At 43.3% G+C, this 20,304-nt stretch overlaps 1 protein-coding gene across 1 annotated transcript in view; it reads left to right on the top strand.

Moving 5' to 3' along the window:
• SYCP2L (synaptonemal complex protein 2 like) overlaps window positions 1-20,039 on the top strand; it is a gene marked incomplete at both ends in the record, with an annotated part of 49,970 nt that extends 29,931 nt beyond the window's left edge. Inside the window, 13 exon segments of the mRNA XM_080939648.1 lie at window positions 1,946-2,090; window positions 2,595-2,644; window positions 4,465-4,591; window positions 6,374-6,390; window positions 6,394-6,496; window positions 12,427-12,497; window positions 12,661-12,721; window positions 14,594-14,668; window positions 15,676-15,851; window positions 16,810-16,901; window positions 19,160-19,285; window positions 19,287-19,304; window positions 19,916-20,039. Coding sequence (XP_080795774.1) covers window positions 1,946-2,090; window positions 2,595-2,644; window positions 4,465-4,591; window positions 6,374-6,390; window positions 6,394-6,496; window positions 12,427-12,497; window positions 12,661-12,721; window positions 14,594-14,668; window positions 15,676-15,851; window positions 16,810-16,901; window positions 19,160-19,285; window positions 19,287-19,304; window positions 19,916-20,039 — 1,185 coding nt within the window.
• Window positions 20,040-20,304: the final 265 nt, after the last annotated feature.

The raw sequence follows: 20,304 nt of genomic DNA, 5'->3' as shown, positions 1-20,304 counted from the left end.
ATGAGTCTTTCAGATAAATTGTCACCTTTTAATGTCACCATTTGGTGTCTTGGGAAGGGGTGAATTTCATGGTAAGTCCTATTTGCTGGTGACTAGATCATAGAAGACGTAAACCAAACCCCTTCAGTCAGACTTTGTATAGTTCGCAGACCCTTGAAAGGAGCCTCCTTGCCTCATGGTAGATGAGAGGCGATAGGACCTTTCTCTGGGGCCCAACGAGGCACACTGGGCAAAAATGGGTGTTACTATGGTGACTAACACATTAAAGCCAAAGAAATCTATCAGAAGGGCAGATGTGGGGGTCTACTCCAACCCCCCCAACCCTGTTAAGTTAAATTGGTCCTAGAGGCTCAAGCTTGCTCTTGCTTCAGAAAAGAAAAAAGCTGATGGACCCAGAGAACACCCACCACTCACCACTAGTGGATTTTGACCTGCTAAGAAAACTGACCAGGTATGGTGGCTCACACCTGTAATTCAGCACGTGGCAGGCTGAGGCAGGAGGATTTTCATGAGTTCAAGGCCAGTTTGGGCTACAGAGCAAGACAGTCTCAAAACCAAAAAATTACAAATCCAACAAAATAAAATGCTTCTGAGTGAGTGTTAAAGTTGTGACTTTCTGTCTTTGTGAGCCTAATGGCACCCATCCAGGAGACCCTGGCTTAGTGTCCTTACAGGGGAAAACACAGGCCCTTAAGGCTGCATTTCAGTGTATTAAAAAATAAAAAAATTAAAAATAAAGCACTGGGGAAAAAGGCTTTTCTAAAACTGAGATCATAAGCTGCCAGCAAATGTGTCCTGTAGTCATTCTTAGCCTCAGTCCCTGAGACTCCGAATTTTCCCACTTGGCTTCTGCAGACAAAAAGAAGCCTGGAAGTTTTGACCCCATTGATAGAGGACACAGCCAAGCATAAAAAAAATCCAAGTATTGCCAGGTGTCAGTTGCTGTGACAAATGGAGGAAATCAGCTGCAAGACGAGAGGGTCTCCTTGGTTCACTGCCACAGTCTGGAGGTGGGAGAAGGGAGCTGACTAAAGTCTCATGCAATAGCCAACTTTATTCAGAGCCTCAGACAATTTATACTGTGGGTTAAGAAAGGTCACCTGAGTAACATTCTCATGAGTTCAAGCTGTAAACTATCACAAGCCAAGCCACATGTGGCAAAAACATGTTTTTCCACAGAGGCATATGAAAGATGGTGTAAGCATTTAATTGCATTTAGTTGAATACCAACAGCCAACAATGACGAGTAGTCTGAGTAACTTCACTCCCATTTGCTACACCTGCATTACAAAGACATCCCTCTGCCTTCCTTTCCCTCACGGTGGGTTTTGTCATGTCAACCTGTGCTTGACGTGGTGATGTTGGTGTAATATTGGGGTGCTGCTGCTTTGGGACACTTACTAATTTCCTTTAAGTTCCAAATACTTGACTAGAGAGAATTTCTCATCCTTTGCAGGGCTCCTCTTGTGGGAACTGATTCAAGGAATAACGCCCCTCCTTTCTTCCCTCCTCCCTCTCACTTCTGTACCTTTTTCTTTCTTTCTTTCTTTTCTTTCTTTCTCTTTCTTTCTTTCTTTCTTTCTTCCTTCCTTCCTTCGTTCCTTCCTTCCTTCCTTCCTTCCTTCCTTCCTTCCTTCCTTCCTTCCTTCTTTCCTCCCTCTCCCTCTCCCTCTCCCTCTCCCCTCCCTTTCCCTCTCCCTCTCCCCTCCCTCTCCCTCTCCCCTCCCTCTCCCTCTCCCCTCCCCCTCCCCTTCCCCTTCCCCCCTCCCTCTCCCTTTCTCTCTTCCTTTCTCCTTGTGGTGGAAGAGAACCTAGTTTTGTATCAGGGTTGTGTCGTGCAAATTGAATCAGTGTTTAGTGTGCATGTGCATGTGTTGTTTATTTGTATACAGATGGTACTTAGCCCCACGTTCGGTGTTCTCATTTGTCATCTGTTTTGGAAAAGTTTAATGATAGGAAGCATTATCTCTTGGGGAGTAACGAAGATTCAAGTTCAAGTGCCAGTGAACGATCCTGGACCCAGAGCCACAAAAGGAAATCCATAAGAACGTATTCCCAGAGGAGGAAGCAGAGAGTCAGTTCTCTACGGAGTAAGCTCAGTTTGCTTGCGTTTGGGCTACTTCTCAGTAAGTCAGCAGATATTTATGTTCCCGTATGTGATGGGGAAGAAAGATACCAAGGAAATATGTGGTCTTGGGGACATCCTTCCCTGTAACACCTGCGGAGGTAGAATGCTCGCACACCTGGGGCCAGTCTACAGTTGTGAAATAGGAGGTATAGAAAAAGGGTGGGCAATCAGTGAAGAGCAATCGGGCATAGGTTAGAACCATCTTCTGTAAGAAGTGTGTGGGTCTTGAGGAAGAGTAGGATTTGAAAAGCTGAGAAGAGTCATTTATCCTTCGGTGACAATGAGGGTGATGGTGAGGATGGGGTGGGGGATGGGCAGGGAAAGAGGATAAATGAGGAGAAAAGCCTCCTTCGTGCAGACTCTGAGCCAGGCCAGGAATTGATAAGCGTATACATGTGTGACTGGAGGAGGGGTGGGTGGATCTCTGTCTCACATGGAAATGTGCCTACTGTGTGCTCACTTTCAGTCCTGCCACTCTCCCCCATCAGAAGTGGCCACGCTCCTGAGAAAGATGACGTAAGTATACTTTATTGGTTGCCCCGGTGCATTGTGGGTGGGTCAAACTTAGCTTTCTTCAGGACTGTGAGAGTAACAAATCAGGGGTCTCCCGGTATGCCTTGTAGAATATCAAAGACTTCTAAATATTTGCAAAGACTCTCCAGGTAAATTTAGGGCTTTTCCCCCCTGGTCATTCTGAAAACGGTGTTATTTTAACACCGTTGCTGTTCTGATTCCCCACAAATGCATGCTCTTGAATTTCCACTTCAAGATGAACACATTGATGTAATTCTTCCTTTTGTTTCTAGTTCTTTGAGATAATACATTTTAAAAAGTTTTAAAAAATATTTTAGCATTTGAACCTTAAGTCTACAAGGTTGCAACACCTTTAGGTTCATACAAATTCTATCCATAAAATCATACAATTCTAAATTTCTCTCTCTCTCTCTTTTTTTAAGCAAAGGACTAAGGAATATAGACCCTAGTACCCTGTATCCCATGCAAAAGCAAGTAGTTCATCTTATCTTAATCAAGTGACTTCCTTCTCTCAGCAGTGTTTGTCTTACACACACACACACACACACACACACACACACACACACACACACACACACTACAGAGTAAGACACCAGTTCATCATAGTTTAATAAAAAGTAGCTGCTAGGATTCTGAGGGCACTCTACCTGCTTTTGCAGAAATAGAATGTAGTTGGTTTTCCAGCCCCAGCTCTACCTGTTTTATTCCATAGCTCATAGGCTAAACCTGTGAGTCAGGATGGGTATACCTGTCCTTTGTGATCTCTGGGCAGTTGGTTCCAGTATACAGCCTGGATACCAAAAGCTATAAAAAAGTGCATGCCTCCTAAACTAGCACAGAATCTATGTATGACCTGTGGCCTTTAAATCACCATCAGATGACTTATAGTACCCAATTCAGTGTCTTGCTATATAGTTACTATTCTATATTATACATACACACATACATACATATATAATATTATTATAACCAAAATGTTGGTCTGAACATATTGGTATTGTCCTATTATTTTCCTGAATATTTTTTATCCATAATTTGTCGAATTCATGGTTGGAAAGAAAATCTGTGGCTATTGGCAGCAACTTTTATTTAATGTTCTGTTGAATAGCACAGCCGGAAATAAGAAGTTACCTATTATAAACATGCCAAAAGAAGCTATTCAAATAATTACAACTTTGGTTTTAATTAACCGGCAAGAAACTCCACAGCATCAAACCTTTAAAAACTGTTCAATGAGCAAGAATTCTATACTGGGTTTTCAGTGAGGGTGTCAGGCTGACTTTCCCATTCTCTACATTGGATTGAAAGGAAGTAACTTGGGGCAAGGGCTAGAAAATATTTTCTGTTAAGGGGAAGATACGTGCCATAGATTCACCATGGCAGCAGGTCAGAAAACTGCCTTGGACTAGAAACAAATGGACTGTACACGTACTTATGAGAACCGGCAGTGATTAATAACTTGCCAACCCCCCACTTAAAGTCAGCAGAGTGACCAGGATGACTTGCTAGGTACTGGACACTGCCTGTCTCTGGTTGACTATCTTGTAGGTGGGAAGTGAGGATTTGCTTCTCTGTTGAGTTCCTCTCTTGCTGGTGCTCTGACCTGCATCACACTTCAGAGGCACCAGGCTGGAGTTATCAGTTTGGGGATGTCGGGGTCTCAGTGTTTGTTTGTTTTTTTTTTTAACTCAGAAAACCCAGTAGTTAGTCTTCTTAAAGGCTATTGAAAACGTCTTGTGAGTTTTTGCCGTTATGTTTGAGTGTTGTGACCATTAATGCTGAGTAAGACTGTTATATTTTAGGCTGAGCTAACTCCACTATGGAAAGGCATCTCCAGGAGAAGTGAGTCCACTCTTCTAAACATTTCTGAAACAAAACTACGAGACAGTTCTGTGCTTTTAACTCCCGAGGCATCTACACAGAAAATAGGTACTGAATTTTAAGTTAGTTTATAGTATAGAAAATTGTAGTTTGGGATATGGCTTATGAAAGAAACTGCAATTTGACTTTTAGAAATGTGTGTGTGTGTGTGTGTGCTTTTGTGTGACAGCATCCTTAAGGAGATCAGAGGACAGCCTGCAGGAACAGGTTCTCTCCTTCCATGTGGGTTCTGGGATCTGAACTGAAGGCATCTATCTTGCCACTGTCATCCATTAAACTATATCCTGGCTCTGAAGAAAATCTTAAAAATAATCTCTGAATGAGTGACATCGTGGTGCTCTCTCAGTTTAAAGTTTCTGCTCGCAGACAGTGACGTCATGGTGTGCCCTGTTTCTGCTTGCAGATGGTTGCTCCCTCTATTAACTTTGCTGTGATGCTGGAGCTCGGCTTGTCCGTGAGAACCTGGCACTCCTCTCTGAGACAGGGAAACACAAGTGGTGACCAACAGAAAGGAGTGTAAACTTCTAAAAGGACTGATTGATGATAGTTTGCTTTCTGACCCTTGCTTTTGTTTCCACCACTCAATTTTTTTGGTAGTTGCAGAACAAAGTCAGCCACAAATGAGAAACAGTAATTAAGGTTTCCAAGAGAGGAGGAGCACAGGACTTGATGGGTCTCTGAGTGAATTGTATCCAACAGTTAAAGAATTTACAACAGAATTTCCCAAACTCCAAAAACCCAAGAGGAGATAACTCTACAAAACACATCTCATGAGTCCAAAAGCTCCTCAATATCCAAGCTAGATAAGGGAATGGTTTTAAAAAAAAGAAATTACATATGATCCCTAAAAACATACATGTGATATTCCACTGGTGTGCTGGCCAGTTTTTATGTCACAGTGTGACACAGGCTGGGGTCTTATAGGATGAGGAACCTCAGTTAAGAAAATGCCTCCATCAGATTGTCTGTAGTAAGTCTGTAGTTTCTTGATTAATGGTTGTGTAAGAGGGCCCCAGATCGCTGTGGGTGGTGTAGGCCCTGGGCAGGTGAGGTGGTCCTCAATAGTATTAAGAAAGCAGGGCGTTCGAGCCACAAGGAACAAACCAAGCAGTATTTCTCCATGACTCCTGCTTTAGGAGTTACCTCCAGGTTCCAGACTTGGGTTTGAGCCCTGGTTTTCTTCCTGCCTTTGCTTCCCTTTGATGACAAGTGATGGTGATGTGAAAGGGAAAGACCAATTAACCCTTTCCTCTCCACGCTGCTCTTGGTCGCGGTGCAGTACGCGAGCAACAGAAACCGACAACTGGGAAACTGATTTCAGCAGCACATTAAATGCATCGTGCGTCGTAATCAAGCGAGATTCCCCACCCCCAGAATTTGAGGATGGTTCAACTTAGGAAAACTGATAAGTGGCATTGTAATGATTACAATAACAAAATGGGCATAACATTTCATTACTGCAGTGGATTCAGAAGAGTATTGGAGAAAATCTACATCCTTTTAAGATTAAAAATCACTCTCAAAATTAAATATATATGGGATATACCTCTGCTATTAAAGGCTATGAGTGAGAAGCCTCATATAAAGGGGTGACAAGGTTTTATCAAAATCCAGAAGAACTTGGCTACTATAACCATTCAAGTCAATGCCGTCCCAGAAGCCCTTACCAGAGCAATCAGCAAGACAGACATAGAATAAATGGTTGAAGATATCATTTCATATCAAGAGAAATCCCGGAATGTTACCTAAAACTGTTGGAATAAACCAATTCATTAAAATTAAACAAAACCAATATATAAAAACAAATTGGGCCATTCCCTGGTGACCTAGGATTCCAGATGCCTGAATAAAGAGGCTCAGAACCCAGCTCCTTCACAAAGAAGACAGGAGTAACCGATGCCTGCACCATAGAACTGAGCTTGGGAACCCAGCTCCTTCACAAAGAAGACAGGAGTAACCGATGCCTGCACCTTAGAACTGAGCTTCATGGCCAGGCCAAGAGGGAGCTGTCCTGGACTAGGAGATCAGTGTGCTCTAGGAGAGGGGGTGTTGCCTGCTGTTCTGGGGCTTGTGCCAAGACAGTGGAATGGCTCCTGTCTCTCTCCATCTTGTACTGAGCCCAGGTACCTGCTACTAACAGGGAGAGGACACCTAGATTTTTCTGCTGCCATGTTTTCAGGAGTTTCTGGAGGATTCTTGAACAACTCCATGAGTTCAAGCTAAAAACCCTGCCTCTGGGTGAATATGCGTGAAAGGGCTTCTAAAGGATCTCTGACTAGCTTTCGAGGTAGTCTCATGACTGAGCACAGAGGCTGCAGGAAGGAAGGCCACCGGTGTTTCTGCTACCCATGCACAGATTCTGCTACGGCCACCGTCTTACCACACACCGCTGTCAGAGCGCAGGGGCCACAGGAGGCGAGTCCTGCCGGCAGTTCATGCCTCCCCTATCTCGGGCATCATCTTGATCCACGTCACTGCTAGTGATCTATCTCTTGGGATTTTCATTTAATTGACTTAATTGTCCATTTTAAGCACTTCTGTTTGTGTTTCAAAGTTGCAGTCATTTTGCTAAATTTTCTCTCTATTTTGAATTCTGATTTCTAACTCACTGTTAGATTCACTTTGGAGACAGTCTGGTCAAGACTTGGATACATTTTTTATATATATATTTGTTTAACTCTTGTAACCAAGCATCATTATTTTTTTTTTAACAAGCAACTCTGATGTTCTCTTCCAGACATAATCAGTGGTCTCTGTAGTTTTTGGTTCCCTTACAGGGAGCTTTTCAGATGGGAATGGCTTGGATGTGCTGGTTGTGTCTTACCAACAGACATTTTGAAGGCACACTAAATCATGAGAAAAAAAAATTAAAGATTGAAACAAATTAAAGTAGAAACTAACGTATCAGAACATGTGGGATGCAGGAAAGGTAGCATTAAGAGGGAGGTTGGGGGCTGGAGAGCTGTCCCAGCGGCTAAGAACACTCTTGGAGTTCTCACAGATGACCCCGGTTCATTCCCAACATCCACATGGTGGCTCACAACCATCCCTTAGCTTCAGTTTCGGGGATTCTGGCATACTCCTCTGGCCTCTGTGGGAATCAGTCATCCACATACAGGCAGGCACAAAAGGAAAAAAATTATCTTAATTGATTTATCCAATAGAGGTGAAGGACACATGACATATTTATGGTTATAAAAATCTTTTCTGCCATTTCTGTTAATGTTTTCATTGATTGTTTGGAAATCTCACATAATGCATCCAGTTCCAGTCCTTTAGAGCCTACCTCAACCCCCATGACTTCCTCCAAAACAAAAGAAAAAAGATTTGGGAAAAAGCCCGGATCTGTTTGTGATGCCCATATACTCACTGGAGCATGGCCAAATTTCTAGTGATCAGCCTCTTAAACTAAAGTTCTTTCTCTATCCCACCCCCACCAGGAGTCACCAACCATGAAGAGCTACACACGTCACATCCTTGTCACAATTATAAAAATATTTTTTATTTTATGAGCATTGGTGTTTGGCCTGCATGTCTGTGTGGGGGTGTTGGATCTCCTGGAAGTGTGAACTGCCATGGGGGTGCTGGGAATTGAACCCAGGTCCTCTGGAAGAGCAGCCAGTGCTCTTAACCATTGAGGCAAGTCTCCACTCCTCCCCCATCACAAGTTTTAGAGTTCTCTTCAATGGCTTTCTGTCTAAACTGTTTCTTTACAAAAATCTTTTTTAAAAGAAGGAATGCCTAGAACAATTAGTGTCTCCTTAAAAAAAAATGTTTAAAATAGCCTAGCATTGCATCCCAGTCAAGGATGTAAAAAAACAAGCTCACAAGGGACAGACAACTAAAATAGGGACAAAAAGTCAACATATCAAAAAGGCAGTGAAAGTGGTATTTTAAAAAGATAAAAAGATAAAAAAGATAAAAAAATTATTTTTAAAAAAAAATTCTGTTGACTCTGATATTAATCAACAGAAGAGAATAACTCAATCTGTGATATGGATAATAATCAATGCCACAGAAATACAGATTATTATAAATAGTTATGTAAAAAACTATTTTGACAAATTAGAGGCTTCAAAGAAATAGGCAAATCTTTGGACACACTTTCTACCAAAATTGATCCATGAGGACCCAAAATCTAGCAAGCACTGGGACTGAAGTAACAATAAACAGTTTCCCTTCTAATGAAAAGCCTTGAAACTGGATAACTATACTGCTGAATTTTCCCCAAAATTTTAAAGAATAAAGTCCTCAAATTATTTTATAACACTAAAAATAGAAAATAATTTTTTTCTAATTCCTTTAAAAATGGTTGTGTGTGTGTGTGTGTGTGTGTGTGTGTGTGTGTGTGTGTGTGTGCGCACGCGCCAGTGCCAGCAGTTGACATGCAGTGGCAGTGTCCTTTTCGATTGCTCTTTATCTTAATTTGATATGTACGTGCAGGTCAAGGACAGCTGGTGTCAGGTCTTGCCTTCTCACTGTGACTGCCACCACAACTAGCTGTTCCATGAGTTTTGGGAGAGTCTTTTGCCTTTATCTCCCTCCTCTCTCTCTTATGGGCACAGTAGCATATCTACAGATGTTTCTGCTATAGCATCTGCTTTTTATGTCGGGTCTAGGGGTCCAGACATAGGTCTTCAGACTTGCACAGCAAGCATTTCTAACTCACTGAGCCACCATTTCGACCTGTTACCTGCATTGGTGACAGTCCTGCCCTGATACCAAAATGTAAGGGCACAACAAACTGCAGAGCAGAATGTCTGATGATACACATGGATGTTTGATATGGTAGCAAATCAATTAATTTTTTTTTACCATTATAAAGTTGTTTCCACCCTAGGGACGAAAGATGTGGGGGTGATTCCAAGGGGAGAAAATGTGCTATAGAATTAGCCACTAAGGAAATGAGTATCAAACCAATAAGTGAGTGGCAGGGGTTAATACCAGTGAGAGGTCACGTGAATGATGGACACTGGGTTAGTCTTTAGCATGAAGCAAACCAATCAATCCAAAACAACAAAACCCAAATCTAGCTGTAACAAGAAATTAACATCCTAGTTATGATGACATTTAAAAATACTTTTGGCAAGGATATGGCCAATGGGACGTTTTTGCATACCGTTGGTGTTCATGCAAATTAATGCAAATTAGTGTAGCAGTTACAGAGACTAATTTTGAGCTCCTCACAAAATAAACAATAGCCTTACCATATGGCATAACTGTCCCATGTATGCACATGTAACCAAAGGGAATAAATCAGAACACCAAAGAGACAGACCTTCAGGATGTGCCACACAGCTGCTAAAATAAGGAATGGGTCGGGGGAGCCCTGCACAGAAAGATGCACAGGTAGCAAAAAATGTAGCATGTGTATGAAACCTATTAAGCCACAGAGAAGAATGACAGCTGGACTTTTGTGTCAAAATGGACGGAACCTAAGAGGATTTGTGTGAAATGAGCCAAACACAGACCGGTACCATGTGCTCTTTCTCATCTGTAGAAACTAAACTGATCCTGACCTTAGTAGAAGCTAGGTTACTAAAAGTTGGGGAGGAGTGTGAGACGGAGAGGGTAGACAGGATGGTTGGCTTTAATCAACACACTATTTTGATGTAGAGAAATGCCATTCTTCACTAACATACACAATTCATGTTCATTTCTATGTTAGCTGAGAACTATCTGAAACAAGATTTAAGAGAATGATTCGATTTATAATAGAAGAGATAATAGCATATTAAACTGAAAGCTCTGTATTCTCAAGGGGAAAAAGTCACTAACAGAAGTATTTGAAAAAGAAATGAATACATGAGAGCCCTTTCATCCCCTGAACTGGAAGATCTGATATATTTTAAGGATATCTCAGCTCCCAAGGTAACCTACAGTTTACATGCAGTCTTTATCAACATTCCAAATGCATTCTTCACCAAAATAGAAAAATCCTAAAACTCATATGAAGCCTGGAAGATCTCAAACTACTATAGCAATGACGGGAAAGAACAGAGCTCAGAGTCCCAGGACAAACCTCTCTCATTCCAATACATTACAACTCCATAGAAAATAAAGTTGGTATTAAAAAAAAGTCTGGTTTGTTCAAATTCAAACAACACAGATATCTTTATCAACTGATCTTTGTCAAGGATGCTAAAGTACGCAAGGAAAAGTGCTTAGCGTTGGGATTGAAAGTGATCTCCATGTGCAAAAGAATTGAGTAAGACCTTTGTTTTAAACCAGGAACAAAACTCAATGGATTGAATGTCATGTTAGAAACTATTGCAGCATGAATCACAATGGCCATGCTTCAATCTAGCGGTCACAGAAATGACTCAGCAGTTACGATCAAATGCTCTTCCAGAGATCCTGGTTCAATTCTCAGCGCTCACATTGTGGCTCACAATTTCTACAACAGTAGCTCCATCAACTCCAAAGATATCTTCTGGTGTGGTGGGCATACATGCCGACCAAATACTCATATGCATCAAGTAAATCTTTTTTTAAAATGTACTTCTGCAGGGACTTGATAATGCCAGGGTGGGGGGATGCCCAGGAGGACCCTACCCTCTCAGAGGAGAAGGGGAGGGACTCTGAGGGGGAGATGAGGGGCAGCAATTGGGATGTAAAAAAATTTTTTTTAAATGTGGTACATACACAAAGGAATGTGTTTAATTATTTTTGGACAATGGCTACAATTGGAGCTAATCAGAGTAAATGAGCCTGTAACAAATACCAAATTTTAACTTTTGGTTTATGTGTCTGGGTGTTTTTTTTTTCTGCATATATGTATGTATGTGCACCATATGTGTGCCTAGTCCCATGAAGGCCAGAAGAGGGTATCAAAATCTTTGGAAGTGAAGTAAAAGATGGTTGTGGGCTACCATGGGGGTGCTGGCAATCAAACTGGGGACGTCTGGAAGAGCTGCCATTGCTCTTAATTACTGAGCCCTCCCTTCAGCCCTTAAACGTTTTTCCTTATTTGTGGGTACTAGGCTTTATAGATACATAAAACTGTACATACATAGGACATGAAAATAGAAGGAAATCTGAGGAGCAAAGGAGACAGGCAAGCAGTCTTAAAGCACAGGGAAAGACATGTAATTACATAGTTTGTGCAGCAGGGGCATACCTGACCACTCACAGGGAAGATGTTTGCCTAGAACTGGTAAAGTGCTGATATTTAAAACCTAGAAGAAACTCAGTTTCAGCATAAAAAATAATTAAAAGTGGGCAAAGCGCTCAAATGTCCATCAAATCTATGAGAAGGTGCTCATTGTCATTAACCTACAGTAAGTTGGTGTAACAACTTAAGTGTTTATTAAGGAGTTAGGTGGTTGACAAAAAATGTGAGCATACGACTCTATCCCGTGTACTATAAAAAGAAAGCCTTAGGCAGACAGGATGGGCCTATAGGACGTCACTATGTGACGCGAATGGATGGAGAGGCACTGTGTGATCTTTACCTTAAACGTATAGAAACTACAAAATTCAAAACCCCAGAAGCAGAAAATAAGATGTTTCCCACGTGGGTGGGAAAATGAAGATGTCAGTCAAAGCATGGAGACCTTACATTTTTAGATGATGTTTGGTAGGTGGCTCAGATTAATCTGTGCTAGTCGGCGGATGACATAGGAAAGGAGGTAACTTAAGTCAGGAGAGAGAAGCAGGAATGCACGGAACAGCCATGGAGGCTGCTGGGGGAACTGGCTGCTCATTTATCCATGGACACAGAGACCCAACAAGCATGCGTGCCCCAAGAGAGACCAAGCTTTTGTCAGGACTGTTGCCCCTCCTCTAATCATGATCTGATATGGAAGGACCACCACAGAGGGCTATGTGACTTTGTCTCTTGATCTGTTTACTCACTGGGAATTGTTTTCTCTAATATTCAGAGCTCCGAAGCTCTCATCCACTCAGCCCGACTTCCTCAGAGAACCCAGAAGTAGAGGAAGATGTACCTCAGGTACTGCGTACTATCCGTTCGATTATTCCAGACTTAAAATTCTATTTGCATGAAACCAGTGCCGATTCTTTTAAGAGGATGGTACACCACCACTTCCTTGTTTTATTACCACTTACATTCCATACTCTGTAATCATATGTGTCTGGTTTTTTTTGTATTTTAGGTTATGAACCAAGACTCACTCAGCAGCTTCAAGCACAAACTAGAAAACTTGGAATATAGAGGTAGTCATGTAGTTCTTTTTTCTCTAAGAGAAAAAAAAGTAATTAATCTGAGTTGTTTTCTTCAGATTATTTCTGATAAAAACATCACTGTGCACATGTGTTCCCTTCATGTGTGTTTTAAAAAGTGATCCTGTTCTTTGATGGTGTGGCCTAGATACTCTACTTTATGTTCAGGTCCCAGTATTTTCTCTTCTGCTGATCCCACCAATCAAGATTTACTTTTAGATTTCTGATTGGGTAGTTTTTTTTATCAGTCCCAATTTCATTTCCACTTGAATTTTCTTCAGTGTTTCTCTCTTTTTATCTAAGTCACTCACGAATTCCGAATTGTTCTTGTCATTTCCTTTAGTGTGTGTTTGTGTTTTCTTGGGTTTCCATCAGGAGTTTCTTTCTTACCTCTTTAAGTTCATTCGTGTTTGTTCTTGTCCTTCTTAAACTTCTTGAATTCTTTGAGCATGTTGAAAATCTTAAAAAGGTTCCTTGTCATTGGATTCATCTAGCTAATTCTCCTGGGTAAACATTTCTATAATTTGTGGAGTTTGGGGAGAGTCCTGTCTTGGCCTTTCATGGTTTATGTATTTTTGGGATGTGACCTGGGCATGTGGACTTGTCTCGCTGGTTGTGCACCTAACCAGCCCCTGATGAGGGCAAGTTTTGTTCTTGTCCAAGACTGGTTGACTTCAGATCAGGTCTGGAGGGTCATAAGTCAATCCTTTGGGTGTTTGGCATTGACTTTTGACAGGGTTGATTAAATTCCACTGGCAACCAAAAAGTAAGGGACTGTGGCTCTAAGCTGGGTCTGAGCATAGGAAATTGGGATGTGTAACAGAGCAGGGGCCAACTGTCTTACTGGCAGAGTATGTGAGAGGCTCTTTCTGGTGAGTCCAAATGACATGATGCTCTGGGAGGGTTGGGGTGCTGTGGGCAGGCATCTGAAAGACTCTGGTAGCATCCCTTCTGTGTGACTTCAGATAGTCTTGTGTGTGGGGTTGGGGAACTTTTCTGGATAGCTGTACTGCTGTGAGACTGTCAATGGGCCTGAGCAGAGAGAAGAGGGGAGAGGTGGTTTACACTCTTGTTCAGTTCTTGATGGGCTTGGACTAGGTTGCATAGGGGCTGACTACCATGTTTTCTTTAGTTAATTCATTTGCTGATGAACATGTAGGCTCATTTTGTGGCTTGGTTATTTTGAATGGTGCCTCAAATGGATAGCCATGTGTCTCTATACTTGGGTCCTTTGGATACGGTCCGAGGAATGGTACAGCTGTGTCATACGGTAGCTCTGGTCTTGGTGTTTTAAGGGCAGAGGTGTTGAACATTCACGACATGACTGTCTACACAAAACCTGCAAAGAACACACCAACTGACACCCCAGCTTAGGTGCAGGAAAACCTTATATGGTCCACCCTTGGTGAAGCACTGTGGCCAGTCAGTGGCTGCTAAGGAGAAACACTGTTTTTTCTTCAGGGATGAGACCCCGAAACCCAAGGAGTTAGCCCCAAAGGCATGGAAGTAGATGTAACACTAACTGGACTTAGTTGGATGTGCTAATGTGTGTGTGTGTGTCTGTCTGTCTATCTCTGTGTGTCTGACTGTCTTTCCATATGTGTGTCTGTATGTGTGTGAATGTGTGTACATGTCTGTCTGTCTCTGTGTCTGTCTGTCTATCTGTAGGGGTTATGAGTGCAAGAAGGGGGTGTGTTGGAAAATGCAAGAAGAGCTGGCTGGGCAGAGGGATGTAGAAAGACCTACATCAACATATGGTACAGATACAGTGAACATACATGTAAAGTCCACAGACAGAAGAAGACAAGATACACTGGACATGAAAGAGGTACCTATATAAATGGTTTGTGATATGTTTACGTTTAGAGAGCCCCGATGGGAGTGTCATTGTCATAAAGCAATCAAGATTAGAAGATGCTCCAGGATCCCCCGTTGTGACAGGTAACTCCGTACACTCAGCAGCTGAGGGAGGGATGTGATGGATGTGTCTGTTCTTAATGTACTGAAGTGAACCACCGGGCTGCAGTCAGCCCTCATGCTAAGCCTTTGTTCTTTCTGAAATGGACAAATTGCTGCACAAATGTGGATAGAAGCAAGCACGCTCTTCCTCCAGCACTTTGATTTCTGCTCTGTAGCTCTTCCTTAAGACCGGCAGGTTCTAAAACTAGAGTTTCTGCTTAGCTGATAGGTATTACATTTGTGTGCACACATAATTTATACTCAAAGCGAGGGATAGATCATATCTGCATGAGCTTGGCTAAATTTCTGGGTGAACAGTACCATAGATCTTGAAATGAGGGGCTCCAAAAAGACAAACTGGGGAGCCCAGAGGCAAAGATAGTCACGATTTGAGATAGCCTGGGTCCAATTTTTGGAGCTGCTGGCGTGAGCTGGCAGAAGTCAGATGGTGTCAGTGCCTCATGAGAATCCTAGAAGCTCCTACCCTGTTTTTTTGTGAGGAATGAAGAAGTTGGTGAAGGCTCTTGTGTAGTTCTCTCCTGATAGAGGATCCAAAGACTGAACTTAGGTCATCATGCGTGATGACAAGCACTCTTACTCGCTGAGTCATTACTCTGTCTTCCATGTTTTATGTTCCTAACAACTTCGTGTAACACCCAAGCTGCCTTTTTAGACACACTATGAGTTGATCTGATTTAAGGTGCTGAGAGGGTTTGACTGAAATGAATACTTGAAAGAGGCAAGGATTTGGTGGGAGGTAGCATGAGGTGCCTGCCTTCCTGATTCAACATAAGCTAGCTAGTGTGGTCAGGTCGGGGTCAGCCATGATGCAGAATCAGATGCAGAATCAGATTCAGAGAGCTGGGGGAGTCTGTGGTTGACATTTGTGCTTCTGACAAATTGTTGCATCCTTTGGCAAGAAGAAACCAAGCATGTTCACTTGAACTTTTCTTTTTTAGTTATCATTAATATTTTATTTTTGTTCACAGACATTTCTACTCCATCTCAAGAAGATGCGCCAGAAAGTACAAATGGTTTTGCATTAGAAACAGCTTTTGAAAACTTCATTAGAGATCTGAAAAGAAAATTTGAGGTACCAGTCCATGAAAGCAGGAGACGTGAGACGAGCCAGACAGACACTGACTGCATGACGTCACCTGTCTACGTGAGATCTGAGAGAGCTGAAATAGAAGGAAGAATGTAGGGGTGGTTACCAGAGGACAGGGAGAGGCAGGGAACAGACAGGTACTGGTCAGAGGGCACAAATGGATGGAGCAATCTCTCTAGTCCCATATTTCTACTTTGTCAGCTGTATCTCTCAATGGAGTTGGGCAAAACGTGCAACAGAAAGAGTGCTCAGCTCATCCCGACTTTGCCACATCCCTTTCATTCCCTAATAGTATAATACCCTCCATGTATGAAGGTCCAAGCAAGAGGCAGGTGCACTCATCTTGACTGTGGTCACAATATTGAATGGATGAGACTATCCCTGTCTGTGCTCTTGGCTCAGACCCACTGGTAGTGTTGAGGAAAGACCATGGTTGGACGTCAGTGCCATGCAAATAGAACAGGAAGGAGGGAACCTTGCAGGAAAGCAGACTCTAATACACAGCAGGAGGGATTTGGAGGGTATCTGCCTAATAACAGCAGATCTTTAAGACACTGGGTGTGCAAGTCATCTCCGTCTTTTCTCTAGGCTGCGTATCACAGTAATTTCAGATTTCTCTGACTTTGTCTTATTATTGGGAAGTCCCTAGCGACTTCTGTTCTTTATCAGCACATTCAAGAAAAATATCACACCCAGCCCACACCACCTCTTTAATTCAGGAGACCTCTAGAGTCTCACTTTGGGCAATAAGCCAATGTATAATGGATATGTGTCCCCACTACCTGATGCATATCAATGGTATGGATGTAGGTTTGTCTGGTTTCTCCTGTTCTTTATAGCACTAACCTAGAGACTATGCCTCCAGTATACACAGGATTATGCCTTGCTGGTCTCTCAGCAGGAAGGCTTCCTGTGAGTGTCACTGTGTGCAGGTGGTGTCTTTTGAATATGGTAAACACTCAACCTTCATGTCATGTTTCCCCCAAATGGCCTCGTTTTGTTTCTGTGTTAATAGCTTCAGCAGAATGAGATCACACTTTCTTCAGAAAAAGCAAAGGAAGTGCCAGCTTGTCTAACAAGACTTTGGAACCAGATACACGAGTGCAGGTAACTACTTGAAAAGCAAACCATGGGGGTGAAGCAGCACCTGTGACCATGACCTTGCGGTTGAGGAGATAGCGTGAGATGTGAGGCTTCCTGTATCTCTGCAGCTTTATGGAGTCTGGTTCTCCATCTACAATATGGGATGTGGAACTCGGCTCTCTCCTCCAGCTTCCTCATGACCTACCAGTGAATGATGCTAAAAGATGCTCATTGAAAATGATGAACTGTGTGTGAAGGTGGGGCAGGCTTGTGGAGCTTTGAAAACAGACAAGGTGGAGCACGGTATAATCCAGCCCACTCTCATCCGCTTCGGGAAGACATTTGTTTTTAGTTAAAGTATAATTATATCACTTCCCCCTTCTGGCCTTAAGCCTCTCCCAAATGCTCTCCCTACAGGACCCTCCATATCACCCCACTCTAGACAGCTAGTCTCTCTCTTTTGGATTATTACACACACGCGCATGCACATATGCACATGCATGCACAGATTGCTGTGCCCTAAACATGGTTGAACATTGAAAACACTAAGAGTAAAAAGCCAGGCTCTTAGAGGGTAAATATTGCATGATTTCACTTAAATGAGGTACCTACTGGAGTGAGTAGAAATTTGTAGAGACAGAGGCTGTGTGTATGTGTGGGGGGGGGTGGGGTGGGGGTCAACTGTTACTTGTTTAATAGGCACAGAATTTCTGTTTCCCATGATGGGAAAACTTGGCAGGTGAGTAGCAGCGAGGCGGTAGAGCGCCATAAAAATACCTAGGGCTTGGCCTCTTTAACATGGTTAGAAGGAAAATCTGTATGTTGTGACAAGAAGATATGGTACGCAGAGCACCCTTATATGAATAAATACAGTACATGTTGTACCAAGGTGCCTCCATTTCTGAGATGTGAAGAGGGAAACGGAAGTGAGGGACCGGTCTCTATGTGGTAGTCAGTTCGGAACAACTGCGGGGGGAGTGCTCTTTGAGATCTTGGATACGAAGACTTAAGTGTCAGGAAGATGACTATAGTGATTGTTCCATACTAGAGAGAGTGGCTTGAAGTGGAGGTGGGGGACGGGATTCTTGCTGAGCTAGAGTAGAAAGGTTCTTGGGGTTAGAATGCATTGTTTGAGTAAAAAGTTGTTATTTTTTAAAAGAAGTTCTTGTATCTCTGCAATGGCCAAGACAAAGCCACAGAGGGCTCTGGACTTGATGAATTCCTATTTTATTTGAAGAGCTTTACCCTCAGCCACAACTCCACTCCGCTAAAACACACTGAGCAGTAACGCCAGGCGCTTGCTCTGTGTGTGTGCTCAGTGTGAGAGATCAGTGAGAGCAGCCAGACATGAGGTAGCATTCTGATTATTACCACATACCTGAGGTGGCCAGGCATGGTGGCCCAGGTCTGTAACTCCAACACTGTCAGAGGCTGAGGCAGGAGAGATGCCATGATTTGGGGCCTGTCTCGGATACATAATGAGTTTTCAATCAGGCTGAGATTGTAAACCAAGACCTTGTTACAATAAAGCTACGCGCTCATGTATGTGTGCATGCAGATGCTTTGACTTGTGGTTTTGGGGGATTCGGTCTGATTAATTGGCCCTTTTACTCTAGGTTCTGTGGTAGAGGAAGGCGTCATGACCAGAACAGGTAGTAGAGACAGGAAATCAAAAGAGTCCCAAGTCTCAAGCCTTTTAGCACAGGCTCATCAATGATCTAAGACCTCCCAGTAGGCCCCACCCCCATCACTTTACAAAACTACGACCATGGACAGAGATTTTGACATTCTACATCCAAAGATGCAGAAAGCCACAGTTGCTCTTGTTTATGCAGAGCATTGACCCTAAAGGAAAAGAGGCAGGGGAACCATTTACATCACACAGAATGGCACCAGACACAGTATGATATGTGCTGGAAAGTCTGATAGGAAAGGGTAAGTGAACCCACCAACCACGCCTCTCCCTGCAGTGCGAGGCCACACAGCGGAGAACAGAGGTGGAAGGGTGTTTGTGTGTATGTGTGGGGTGCCCGGTCTCCTTTCCTGAGCCTTCTGTCCTAGATTGTGTTGCTATTGGTAGCCTAGTGGCTGGCTCTGAGCCACTGCTGGGGGGGGAGCCTAGGCAAGAGGTCACCAAGTTTCTGGGATCAGGGAATCACTGAACAAGAAAAGGTGGAAAGAGAGGGAAGGCACCAACATGTTCATAAGGCAGGACTGTCTTGGGCACCGCTCTGTCACACACAGTCGGTGCCACTGAAGTCAGCTGCTTTCATGTTCGGCAGACTGGACAAGCTGAAGAGGTTTCATAGCTCTGTCCTTCAGGAGCTGAGCGACTTGGAGAAGGACCTTCAGACGCTGAAATGCCTCGAGAGGGATGCTCTGGCAAGTTCTCCTGTGCTGTCGCTGGGGTGAGAGGGCCTTCTCCAGGCAAAGCATGGAGTGTTTGTCGAAACCTTGTTTTGTTTCAGGAGCTTTGGGAGAGACAGTCGGCCGACTTGCAATTGTTCTGTGGTCAGCAAGAGCAGAGGTACTATAAAACTATTCTTTCAAGAAGTATCGTTTGTTGTCTTGATGTCTGTCTGTTTGAGGTCGGTTTCTATATGGAGCCCTGGCTGCCCTGGAACTCACTCTGTATCCCAAGATGGCCCCAACGTCTCAGAGGTCTGCCACCCCGGCCTCCCATGTCCTGGGGATTCAAATTGTATGCCATCTTATTTGGCTCATTATAACTTTTCAAAAATGTAAAATTTTTATTTATTCTGTGTGTGTGTGTGTGTGTGTGTGTGGTAGGGGGGTATGTATGCGTGCTTCCACACAGGGCTCATTTTGTGAGGACAGTTCTCCCACCTTGAAGTGGGTTCCAATGATCAAACTGAGGTTGTCAGGGTTACATAGCAAACATCCTTATCCGCTGGACCATCTCATACCCCTGTTATGACATTTTCATGGAAGTCACCTTCTCCTGTCTGCCTCTCATTCCTGCTGGTCACCTCCCTCTCAGTAACCAGTCTCCCTCCTGCTTCCATGTCTTCTGGCAGGAACGAGGATGAGGAGGCTGCTCACAGAAGCACAGACACCCCGGTCAGTGACCCCCAGCTGTCTCCCCGCTTCTTGGACCTGCCTTTGCATCCTGTAGCTGCTAAGAAACAGAGGTTGCAATAATGAGAAAAAGCAAATGATGTGCTAGTGTTATTCCCACTTTAGCAAAGCTTTAGGCACTCCCCGGCACACACTCAGAGCGCCGGTAGGAAGCAACTGCTTTTAACCTCAGAGAAGGTCTCCTAAACCATGAAGACTCACTGATTTCAACTGCTCCCATCCCCAGTGTAGGCACCGCCTCTTCAGTTAACACTGCTAGGCAGTAATGACCGCAGCAACGATTTTGGAGTTTGGGTTTCTTTGGAAAACACAAATATTCTAAGAATAT

Source organism: Micromys minutus (genome assembly GCF_963924665.1).
Source record: "Micromys minutus genome assembly, chromosome: 1".
Taxonomy (NCBI): domain Eukaryota; kingdom Metazoa; phylum Chordata; class Mammalia; order Rodentia; family Muridae; genus Micromys; species Micromys minutus.
Note: the sequence above shows the minus strand (reverse complement) of the source record. Positions and strands in the feature narration are given on the sequence as shown.